Here is a 12,979-nt window from a genome sequence, read left to right as displayed (position 1 = left end):
CAGTGAGAGTCAGCTCTTTCAGGAACCGCATCCCAGTGAGAGTCAGCACCTTCAGGAACTGTATCCCATGGAGAGTCAGCACCTTCAGGAACTGTGTCCCAGTGAGAGTCAGCTCCTTCAGGAACCGTATCCCAGTGAGAGTCAGCTCCTTCAGGAACTGTATCCCATGGAGAGTCAGCTCCTTCAGGAACTGTATCCCATGGAGAGTCAGTGGCAGATTTAGCACTGAGAGTCTGACTCCATTCCACTGTGGTTGTATCCACTGAGACCACAATTGTTATGTGTAAATTGCCTGGAATGCAGATTGGATAAATATCAATCCTGTGACAAATGTTCACTCTGAAGTAAATAATTGGTGAGAGAAACAGCAGTTGACCTGACTAAAAGACTTCCCACATGACAGCAGTGATTATCCTTCAAAAAGTACTTCTTGGTTGCAGCATTTTGAGTTGTTTGGTGGCCAGGAGATGTGCTAAATAAAAGTCTCCACTACCTTCCCAGGCAGTGCATTCCAGATTCCCACCACCCGCTGAGTGAAAACGTTTTGTTCACAAATTCCCTCTGAATCTCCTGCCCCTTACCTTAAAACTATAACACATAATCTTGGAATGGTTTGGGGATTTTTCTCAAACAGTAACTGCTTTCAGATATCATTAGTGAGCACCAATTCTCTCTCCCCTCGCCTATGCAGTACCTTCTAGAAGGTATATTTCCTCTCCACATCTCAGTGAAATTTCAGTGGAACTGGGTCAGTTTGATTGTGGCTCTGTTATAAGTGTGAATTTTTAATGATGTTCCAGTGACACTCTATTTAGCTGTTTCAATGATAAACCTCTTGCATTCTATATCTGAAATTGCTCAGCTTGTTTCAAATGCCACAGCCTTCTGTGTTAAAGACAGACAAAAAAAAAAATCCCAGTGCACAACCAAGATAAATAGGCCTCTCGATGGCTTGCTAATAATCACATTAAAACACTTGTTAATGTGGCAGAGTGACTGACACCCACCTAGTTCTGATTGAAACAACCAAATCTCCCAAGGACATTTAATCCATAGGGATAATCATAAATTAATGTGTCCCTGTTAGTCATTGGTCCACATTATACAGTAATTGTTCAGACCATACGCAGCTAGAAATATGGTGTATGCACCGCTGCCCCCTACTGTGGTTTAATTACTGAATTTACAGATCATGCATTATATTATGTCTCTTGTGTTTAAATTAAAGCACAACTACACTTTTGAAAATGTTACCCTCCAATCTACTGCCCATCATTGCAGTATAACAGTTTAATAGCTGTTATGGCAATAGCCAGAACGCATTTTCACTGATGTCAGACGATGTTAGACCAGTGGAACTGGGACCTGAGTAAAGGAGGTTTGAACGAAATTGAACCAGACCTCATAAAACACCGTCAATAGTTAGTAAAGGTTCATTTGTTTGCACTCCTCACATTTCCAGTTCTCATCTGTCAAATACGCCCAGAGCCAATGCTCCCTCTGAGTGTGCAGCCACTCCAAGGTTCAATGCATGGTGGTCAAGGTGCCAAACACAGGCACTTCAGATTTGAAAGTTGATGCTGTACACGGAGCTTGGAGTTACACCCATGAGAAAAAACATTTGAGCTAGTATTGCACAGAAGCCGGTGTGATATTCATACATGGTGGCAACAGTTTGCAAACAGTTTAGCAAGGATCCAAAGGGAAAGTAATGGAACACTTTCATACCTCACTCCCTCAAAACATGCTGAGAACATTGTTGGAAGCTGACACCTTTGGTGAAAGAGACTTGGGGGTGGTGTAAGGGAAGGGGGGAATAGGTGAGGGGTAGAATGAAAGACTCGAGGGGAAATGTTGTTTAAGGGATTAATAGCTGATTTGCTAATAGCTCGAGTTCCTCATCAGTGATGTCAGATCACATGGAACTAGGACCCTGCAGCAAGAAGGGTCCTGAACTATGTCTATAAAAACTCCTGAGCTATGTCTATAAAAACAACGTAAATAGTAAATAAATGTTCATTAGTTTAGATTTCCAGTGTAGAAAGATTTCCAGTTCTCATCTTTCAGAAGTCTCCAGAAATATGTTGTGACAATTATTCAGACATAAGGCTCAGCCTCGCCCAGGCAGTGACTCCTTGTTCATGTGACTATAAGACCCTGACATTAAGGAACAGAATGAGGCCATTCAGCCTATCCAGTCTGCTCCACCATTTAATCATGGCTGATATGTTTCTCAAATCTAAAACTGGCTTTGTAAAGCAAAAATTACTGGGTGCTGACAAACTATACTTTATCTCAATAAAAGCCAAAAGAATTGCATTGGTCATTGGTCACCACACATATCACCTCACCAACCTCCGCATCCAATGTGTCATTCTCCACCACTTCTGTCACCTACAATCTGACCCCACAACCAAAGAAATGTTTCCCTCCCCACCCCTATCTCTTTTCATAGGGACCACTCTCTCCGCGACTCCCTCATCCGCTCCACACTCCCCACTAACCCCACCACCCCCGGCACCTTTCCCTGCAACCGCAGGAGGTGCTACACCTGCCCCTACACCTCTCCCCTCACCTATATCCAAGACACCAAACAAACCTTCCACATCAGCCAGGGGTTCACCTGCACATCCATAAACTTGTTGATGCTCCCGATCTGGTCTCCTCTACATCGGTCAGACCAAACGGAGCTCGGAGATCACTTTGTAGAGCATCTACGCTCTGTTCACGACAAACGACAACACCTTCCGATTGCAAACCATTTCAACTCCCCCTCCCACTCCTTGGACGACATGTCCGTCCTGGGCCTCCTCCAGTGTCACAACAATGCCACCCGGAAACTGGAGGAGCAGCACCTCATATTCCGCCTTGGGAGCCTACAGCTCAATGTCCTAAATGCTGATTTTACCAGTTTCAAAATCTCCCTACTTCCTTCCTCATCCCATGTCCAACCCTCCCTCTCATCTCCGCCTCCTTGACCTGACACAACCTGTCCATCTTCTCTCCCACCTATTGGCCCCTCCCACCTCACTGACCAATCCCCACCACTCCCTACTTGCACTCACCTATCACCATCCCACCCACCTTCCCCAGCCCGACCCTCCTCTCTTTATTTATTTCTGAGCTCCCTTCCCCCTCCTCATTTCTGAAGAAGGGTCCCGACCCGAAACGTCAGCTTTCTTGCTGCTTTGATGCTGCCTGGCCTCCAGCTCCACACTTTGTAATCTCATATTACATGTTACATATGGATGACGAATTACATCTGATTAACGTGTGTGAGAATGACTGCAACATTCCTTCTACGTACATCCTTCTGCAGGTTAATCTTTCTCACTCTGACCCTCTGTTGTCATGTGCTGCCATATTGATAGAAAAAACTCTCCATTGTTGCTTTTCAGCAGGTGACAGCTGTTTAGCAGGAGCTCGGGTCGCTCCCAGTTGCAATGACGGAAGGAATGCTTTATTCTTATGGATGTGATCTCTCCAGTGGATCTGAAAGAGCCCATGGTACCATATCAAGAAACAGCCAGCAAATTTTTCCAATGTTACAACCAATGACTAGCCTTCAACCAGTACACTAAAACAGATTTTCTGGTTGATATCACCTTGCTGGATGTACAAGCTTACGGGACATGAACTGGCTACCATTTTTGTCATGGTAGAACAGTGGCGGCACATCAGAAATGCTTTGGGATGTCCACAAGTTGTGAAAATTACCAAATAAATTCATGTTCCTTTTACTAGCTGTCTGATATACTTTCTATGATGCTATTTATGGTTAAAACATATACAGAGAGAATAGCATTTTAGATAACACTCACCTTCCATGTAGCTGTGTTTCTGCGGAAGTACGCAAACATTCTTGTGAACCAGTTATAAATTTCATTGAGTGTTAACTGTCTGTCGGGCGCTTCCAAAATTGCCTGCAGGAAAGAAAAGACTGACATGACCCAGTGGATCAGGATAGGATGGTGATAATGGGGTAGGCAGGGTGACTCGAGACAGATTAGGAAAGGACAGCTTCACACACACACACATAAAATTGCAAAAGGTGACTGAATTTCAAATATATTGTGACAAACAGTAAAAATTAATTCAAATGTTTCTGGAGAGATGGGATTGCAGTGATATGGTGGCAAGGAATGTGCAAAGACAGTGTGTCCAGCTTGTTGTGTTTTCTCAAGTGTGGATTGAAATGAGAAAAGAACTGTTTTATATACCAGGGATTACAAGGATTGCTGCATGGTTTGAAAGCCAGTAATTTGATAGTTATTGTGAACACTGTTTGTGTGACTATGGGCTATAGCAGTGGTTGCAGACAAACTGGAGCCAAAGGGCTATGTATAAATGTTCATTAGTTTAGATTTCCAGTGTAGAAAGATTTCCAGTTCTCATCTTTCAGAAGTCTCCAGAACTATGTTGTGACAATTATTCAGACATAAGGCTCAGCCTCGCCCAGGCAGTGACTCCTTGTTCATGTGACTATAAGACCATGACATTAGGAACAGAATGAGGCCATTCAGCCTATCCAGTCTGCATTGGTCATTGTTCACCACACATATCACCTCACCAACCTCTGCATCCAATGTGTCATTCTCCACCACTTCTGCCACCTACAATCTGACCCCACAACCAAAGAGATGTTTCCCTCCCCACCCCTATCTGCCTTTCATAGGGGCCACTCACTCCGCGACTTCCTCATCCGCTCCACACTCCCCATTAGCCCCACCACCCATGGCACCTTTCCCTGCAACCGCTGGAGGAGGCCCAGGATGGACATGTCACCCAGGGAGTGGGAGGGGGAGTTGAAATGGTTTGCAATCAGAAGGTGTTGTCGTTTGTCGTGAATAGAGCATAGATGCTCTACAAAGCGATCTCCGAGCTCTGTTTGGTCTCACTGATGTAGAGGAGGCCAGATCGGGAGCATCAACAAGTTTACAGATGTGCAGGTGAACCCCTGTTTGATGTGAAAGGTTTGTTTGGTACCTTGGATAGTTTGGCAGATTTGTTTGGCAACAAGTAGTGGATTGGTCTGTGGATTAGTGACCAGTTACCAATAACAGAGACCTGCTGCCAGCCAACCATTGTGTGATTGGCTCTCAGGTAACTGAATAAGATAGAGAGAAACCCTCCGATGTCCATAAGCTCTGGAGCTGGCTGTTCTCTGCAGTAAAAGCCACTTTAAACCTGAAGAAAACCAGTTTATCTTTTGTTCACCATTCACTGTAAGCAGTGACTTTTAATCAATAAGTCAGAGACCTTTTATCATTGAACCAGCGACTCTCTGCCTCTTGCAAACTAATGAAGGCACCTGGAAAAGGAAGACTGAGAAGTAGTTTTCTGATCATCACAAGGACTGTCTCCACAAATCCTGTGAACAACAACCACTGAACTGTTTTCCAAGTGTTTCTTCTATCTGTGATGCATATGCTAACTTTCCCTATGTCTGTGTTGTAAAGGGGTGTCTATAACAGGATTACAGGTTTAATTTGTCGTGTTATATGCCAACAGCTCATAACTATTTATCCATAGCTAGAATCCATTTCCTTGTAATAGCTATTAGTCCTAATAATCTTTTTAAAAAGTCTTTAACTTTTGTGATGACTCCAGGAATAGTGAAGCTTCATTTCCAGTGTGCTCACCCTCTGTGAGGGGAGACACGTTGAATGGATATCCCATCAAAACAATCAAAGAACAGAAGTCGGCTATTTGACTCTTCTAACTCATGCTAATGCAAACTCTTTTTCTTCCTTTATTCATTCACAAGGCAGCATTTATTGCCCATCCCTAATTGCCCAGAGTCAACCACATTGCTGTGGGTCTGGAGTCACATGTAGGCCAGACCAGGTAAGGATAGCAGTTTCCTTCCCTAAAAGCCTTTAGTGAACCAGATGGGTTTTTACAACAATTGACAATGGATTCATGGTCATCATTAGACTCTTAATTCCAGATATTTATTGAATTCAAATTCCACCATCTGCTGTGGTGGGATTTGAATCCAGGTCCCCAGAACATTGTCTGGGTCTCTGGATTAATAGCCCAGCGATAATACCACTAGGCCATCACCTCCCCCTGACCTACTTTGCATCTAGAGCTTTCTATTCCAGTTCCATTTCCCTGCAACTTTCTCTACTTTATCTCTTTGAAAGATGTCCAAGGATGTCTAACTGCAGTTGAAATTTTGGATAAGAAGTTCTTTGAATCTCTCTTCTCATTCATATAACACTTTGTCAAACGGAACAAGTTTTCTGCAACAACATGCTGTCTAATTGTTAACTCAAAGATTCAGAAGAAATAACTTCCTGAACTGTCCCTCAAAAAGCTTTGATATCTGAGATCACCTCCATTACTTGCTCCCCCAACCCTGGCCAGTGTCCATCAAATCTAGCCAATGGCTACTTCGGGAACCCATGTTTCTTTAAATCAACATTGTAGTTGCAATACCTGTTTTAATACTCACTGCAAATTCTGTGGAATTGTACATATAGTTAATTCTCACCTTTTTTAAAAAAGGTAAACACAAAATTAATTTGTTGCACGTTTAGAAATTTAAATAAATGACATTGGAATACTGTGTGCAAGATTGATCTTATTTAAGGAAGGTTATGAATGCCTTGGAATTCATAATGGAAGGTTCAGAGAAGGGTACCAGACTAATCTCTGGAATAGGAGAGTTGTCCTCATGACAAAGGATACGCTGGGCTTGTATCCACTGGAACTGAGCAGAGTAAGAAGTGAATTGATTGAAAGATAGAAGTTCCAGAGGGGTCTTGACCAGGTGGATGGGAGAGGGTGTTTCCTCTTGTGCGAGAATCTAGAACAATGGTCACTGTTTAAAAATCAAAGGTGGTCCATTTAAGACAGAATTGAGGAGATTTTTGTTTCACATGGAAAGGTTACAAATCTTTGGAACTGTCTTCCTGAAAAGCTGGTGGAAGCCAAGTTTAAGGCAGAGGTAGATAGTTTCTTGCTGAGCAGTTTGTGGAGGTGGAAGGTTACTAGGAGTAGGTTGGATTGTGGGGTAATCAGACCAGTTCGGATCCATCAACAGGTGGAGCAGATGTATTCCTGCTGCCTGTTTGCAGGGCTTTTGTACGATTTGTACCTTTAAGGATATTTGTTCATTGATGATTATTAAATAATGGTTCTCACCCTGTGAGATTCACAAGCTCCAACAGGATAGGCCTTTAGGAGCTGAGCGTAACCAAGACTTCAAACCATCTCTCAAATTAAAACCTGACTTTGTTGACTCACCTGCCGGATGAGGGATGCATACGTAAAAGGAGGTCGAACATCTGCATTCTTATAAAATTCATGGTTCTGAGCAAGTTCTGCAAAAGAATAGAAAACACCCAAATGTGTTAATGCAGAATGGCTCAAGACTGGTATAGTCAGTGTGTAAAGGCAGAAAGGGACAAGTGTTTTGGGAGTGTGCTGAAGTCGGTTTTCCACAGCAGTATGTGAGAAACGAGGCTGTGTTAGATCTGGTTCTTGTGAATGAGGTGAGTCAAGTGGATCAAGTTTCAGTGGGAGAATATTTAGGTAGCAGTGATCATTATGTCTATTATATTATATCTATTATAATCTATAATCGTAATATCTATTAGAAAAGTATAAGGAACAATCCAGAATAAGAATATTTAACTGGGGGAAAGCCAATGTCAATGGGGTTAAAATCAACGTGCACCCAATAAATTGGAATCAAAGACAAAACACAAACTGAACAATGTGCTGCCCTCAAAGAAAAGTTGTTCTGACACAGTCAAGATATATTTCCCCAAATGAGAAAGGAAGGGCAAACAAATCTAGAGTTTTTTGAATGACAGAAGTAAAGATTGATTAAGATGAAGATGAAAAAATGCACTTAGGCTCGATGTCAGATGGATAATATAACTGAGAACTAGGCTTAATATAGAAGATAAAACAGGGATTTAAAAAGGAAGAGATGCAAAAAGAGAGCATGAGAAGAGACCGGTAGCTAAGCCAGCAAGGAATCCCAAAGCAATCAATAGGCATCGAAACAGTAAAATAGTAATAAATGAAGGAGTATGGCAATTAGGTTCCATTAAAACTACTTAAGATGGAGGCAAGGGCCCTGGCTTAGGTGTTAAATAAATACTTTTGACCTGTCTTTACCAAGGAAGTAGATGCTGCATGGGTTGAAAAGATTTGAAACTTATAAAGAGCTGGTACTGGGGAGGCCCTCTGTACTTGAAATATAGATAAGGTATCAGGGTCACATGAGAAGCATCCAGTGATACTGAGTGAAGGGACATTGGAAATTGCAGAGGTACAGGCAATAATTTCCAGTTTTCCTTAGATCCAGAGGATGTTACAAAGGACTGGAGATTTTCAAATGTCACACTCTTGTTCAAAAAGGTCCAGCAATGGCAAGCTAGTCAGCTTAGCCTCAGCAGGTGGGGAAATGTCTAAACACAATAATTCAGAATAAAATTAATAGTCATTTAGGTAAACGTGCGGCAATTAGCAGAATCCAGCTTGGGTTTGTTAAGGGAAAATTATTTTTAACTAATTTGGATTTTTTTTGAACTTGAAAGAGAAAGGGTTGATGAGGGTAGCAATGTTGAAATGGTTTACATTGATTTCTAGAAGGCATTTGACATAGTTCCACACAACAGTCTTATGAGAGAAGTTATAGCTCACAGAATAAAAGGGACAGTAATAACATGGATTAGCTGAGTGATAGGAAACAGAGACTTATGGTCAATGCATGTGGTTGTGGAAGAAGGTTGGAGTGTGGAGCTCCCTGGGTGGAGGTAAGGGTGAGGGGGTCGTATTTGGATTTCTACTCTTCCTGACTTCTGTTATTGACCCAGTCCTTAGGATACAGGGCATGACTTCAACATTTTCTAAAAATACAAGTCTTTGAAGCATAATTATGAACTGTGGAAAGGACAGTGTAGAACATGAAAAGGAGACAGGTTGGTGGGGTGGGTGGACAGTGGCAGTTAAAATTTAATGCGGAGAAATGTGAAGTGATTATTTTTTATAGAAAGAACACGGAGAGACAATCTAAAACAAAGGATACAATTCTGAAGGTGGTGCAGGAGCAAAGGGACGTGGGTGTATACATGTAGGACGGGGGTGATTTCTGTTGGTGAAGCATACAATATTCAAGCTTTCATTAACGTGGTCATGAAGTGAAAGAACAAGGAGTCAAACTTGTATAAAACTTTTGAGTGGAGTATGAAGACCAGTTCCAGCACCATACATCAGGAAAGATATGAAGGTATAAAACAGCTTAATGAGAAAGCTTCATGTGAATGGTCCCAGGGATGAGGAAGCTCAGGTTCGAGGCCAACTGAAGAAATTGAGGCTGTTCTCCTGGAAGGAGAGAAGGTTGACAGGAAATTTGATCGAGGTGTTCAAAATTCTGAGGGGTTAGGGAGAGAGTATTCTCATTGGTAGAAGGAACAAGATCAAGAGGATTTAAGGTGATTGGTTGAAGAGCCAATGGGGACACAAGGATAACGAGTGATTAGGACCTGGAATGTGCTGCTGCAGAATGTGGTGCAGGCTGGTTCAGTTGAAGCGTTCAAGAGGGAATTGGATAATTACCTGGAAATAAAGAATGTGTAGTTACATACCCTGTCAGAAGACAAGGGAGTGACATGTGATGAATTACTCCATCAAATAACACTCACCCAAACATTGAAGGCAAGTTTGTGATTTTTAAGCTTTTGCTTGAATCATGGAACAAATGTAGTTACATAGCTATTACTTGTCAGATGTGTTCCATACCTCTCCTTAACCCAATGTGTTTTTGCATGGGTCTAGTTTTTGACAGCAGGGAAAACAAATTGTCCCCATGATAAATGTCATCTTTGCAACAATTATCTGTTACATGACTAACGGAGCTAATTCCGGAGCAACATGATTCCCTCCTTTCAGAACACTGACACGGGTCACCTCAGTGCAAAGGCAAGAGAATGGGGGCTGGGGGTAATGGAAGAAAGTCCTGTTTCACTTCTGTTTGTTAAAACAAATTCGCTCATGGGATGAAGACAAGTCAAAGCTAGCAAGGCTGGCAGCTCCTATCCCTAATTGCCCGCTGAGGAAGTGGTGATGCGCTAGCTTCTCGAATACAACTAAAAGCCACACTGGGCCATTTTGGAAGGAAGCTCAGAGTCAATTCCATCGTTGTCAGTCTGGAGTCACATGTAGGCCAGCCCAGGTAAGGGTGGCAGGTTTTACTCCCTAAAGGGCATTAGTGAACCAGATGGGGTTTTAACCACAATCCAATCACTTCACATCCATCATTACCAATACCCACTTTTTGTTACAGATTTATTGAAGTGATTGAATATAAGCTCAACGATTTTCCTGAAAGAATTTAAACACATGCCTGTGAGTCACTGATGTAGGCCTGTGATAACTCACTCAGTAATATTGCTATGCTACTGTACCCTGATGTTGTGATGTTAGTCTAACAATGCTCTGCAGCAATGAACCATATTTTTTAAGTAAACAACTAAATGCTTGTCAGACACAGTTTCAGTAAAGTGCTGCCTTTCAATATGATGGTCATTATTTTGTACTATTTCTCAACCTCTCCTGCTGAAACATGACTTCCATTCCAATGGTTCTCTCCCCATGAGGGTGAGAGTAGATGGAGCCACTGAGCTCAGTTTGGCTTCTCAATAAGAATTGCTCACTGTGCAGGGATTAACTACACACACACTGACACGCATACGCTCACACACAAACACGCAGACATACGCTCGCACACAGACATATACACATACAGACGCAGACACACACAGTCACACACTCACATGGAGAAACACACACAGACACACACTCAAGCACAGACATACACTCAAACACAGACACACACAGACACACACTCAAACACAGACACACACGCAGACACAGACACACACACTCACACAGACGCATACTCAAATGCAGAAACACACACATAGACACATACACAGACACATACGCACACACAGACACATACGCACACACAGACACACACGCACACACAGACACACACGCACACACAGACATATACGCACACAAGTCACAAACACAGACACACAGACACACACACACACACACACACAAATGCTGGAGAAGACACGTGAAGTTTGGTCACACTTGAAATCCAGGAAGACAAGTGTTTGCATTGAGTCTGCCACATTCTGCATTTTAAAACTCATCAGAGGAAATTAAAAGCCTCTTACCTGAAGATAACGGCATGCAGTATTTATCCGAATGCCTCCTCCGGATTGCTCCCATATTGTGTAAACTCGCTGAGCTAATGACCGAGGGGGCCTGTCGCCCAGGGGTGATTGGTGTAGCGGCTGACGTTGGCGTGTGAGGTAAACTTTCTGGGAAAGTGTCTGAAGAGGTCTTGGAAAGTGTGACATTCGACACCAGGTTCAGCTAAAAGCAAACAAGGGGTCAGCAGGATGGGTGTTCCACAGGATAACAGGGGGGTCAGAAAGGGGAAACAGAAAATATAAAACATAGACGTCTTTACATAGAAACATAGAAGATAGGAGCAGCAGGAGGCCATTCAGCCCTTTGAGTCTGCTCCACCATTCATCATGACCATGGCTGATCATCCAACTCAATAGCCTAATCCTGCTTTCTCCCCATAACCTTTGATTCCATTTGTCCCAAGTGCTATATCTAGTGGCGTCTTGAATATATTCAATGTTTTGGCATCAACTACTTCCTGTGGTAATGAATTCCACAGGCTCACCACTCTTTGGGTGAAGAAATGTCTCCTCATCTCCGTCCTTAATGATCTACCCTGAATCCTCAGACTGTGACCCCATGGTTCTGGACACACCCACCATCGGGAGCATCCTCCCTGAATCCACCCTGTCCAGTCCTGTTAGAATTTCATAAGTTTCTATGAGATCCCCCCTCATTTGACTGAACTCCAGCGAAAACAATCCCAACCTAGTCAATCTCTCTTCATATGTCAGACCCACCATCCCCAAAATCAGCCTGGTAAACCTTTGCTGCACTCCCTCGAGAGCAAGAGCATCCTTCCTCCGAAAAGGAGACCAAAACTGCACACAATATTCCAGGTGTGGTCTCACCAAGGCCCTGTATAACTGCATCAACACATCCTTGCTCCTGTACTCGAAACCTCTCACAATGAAGGCCAACATACCATTTACCTTCTTTACCGCCTGCTGCACCTGCATGCTTACCTTCAGCAGCTGGTGCACAAGGACACCCAGGTTCCACTGCACACTCCCCTCTCCCAATTTACAGCCATTCAGGTTGTAATCTGCCTTCTTGTTTTTGCTTCCAAAGTGAATAACCTCACATTTATCCAAATTATACTGCATGTGCCATTGATTTGCCCACTCACCCAAGCTTTCGAGATCATGCTGAAGGGTCTCTGCATCCTCGTCACAGTTCACCCTCCCACCCAACTTGGTATCATCTGCAAACTTTGAGATGTTACATTTTATTTCCTCATCCAAATCATTAATATATATTGTGAATAGCTGGGGTCCCAGCACCGATCCCAGTGGCACCCCACTAGTTAGTGCCTGCCAATTTGAAAAGGTCCCATTAATTCCCATTAAGTGCAAAACTCTGGTGCGGCCGCCCTTGGAGTATTGTGTACAGTTCTGGTCACCGCATTAAAGGAAGGACACGGAAGCATTGGAAAGGGTGCAGAGGAGATTTACCAGGATGTTGCCTGGTATGGAGGGAAGGTCTTGTGAGGAAAGGCTGAGGGACTTGAGGCTGTTTTCGTTAGAGAGAAGAAGGTTAAAAGGTGACTTGATAGAGACATACAAGATGATCAGAGGATTAGATAGGGTGGACAGTGAGAGCCTTTTTCCTCGAATGGTGATGGCTAGCATGAGGGGACATAGCTTTAAATTGAGGGGTGATAGATATAGGACAGATGTCAGAGGTAGGTTCTTTACTCAGAGAGTAGTAAGGGCGTGGAATGCCCTGCCTGCAAAAGTAGTAGACTCGC

General features: G+C 43.1%; 1 protein-coding gene across 1 annotated transcript in view; it reads right to left on the bottom strand.

Moving 5' to 3' along the window:
• LOC109920795 (forkhead box protein P2-like) overlaps nucleotides 1-12,979 on the bottom strand; it is a 53,920-nt gene that overhangs the window by 27,724 nt on the left and 13,217 nt on the right. Inside the window, exons 3-5 of the mRNA XM_048611799.1 lie at nucleotides 11,211-11,412; nucleotides 7,255-7,331; nucleotides 3,822-3,923 (exon numbers count right to left, since the gene is read on the bottom strand). Of these exons, the coding sequence (XP_048467756.1) occupies nucleotides 3,822-3,923; nucleotides 7,255-7,331; nucleotides 11,211-11,412 (381 nt within the window). The remainder of the gene's footprint in view (nucleotides 1-3,821; nucleotides 3,924-7,254; nucleotides 7,332-11,210; nucleotides 11,413-12,979) is intronic.

Source organism: Rhincodon typus, chromosome 25, assembly GCF_021869965.1.
Source record: "Rhincodon typus isolate 14 chromosome 25, sRhiTyp1.1, whole genome shotgun sequence".
Classification (NCBI taxonomy): Eukaryota; Metazoa; Chordata; class Chondrichthyes; order Orectolobiformes; family Rhincodontidae; genus Rhincodon; species Rhincodon typus.
This window is presented reverse-complemented; position numbering and strand designations above follow the sequence as displayed.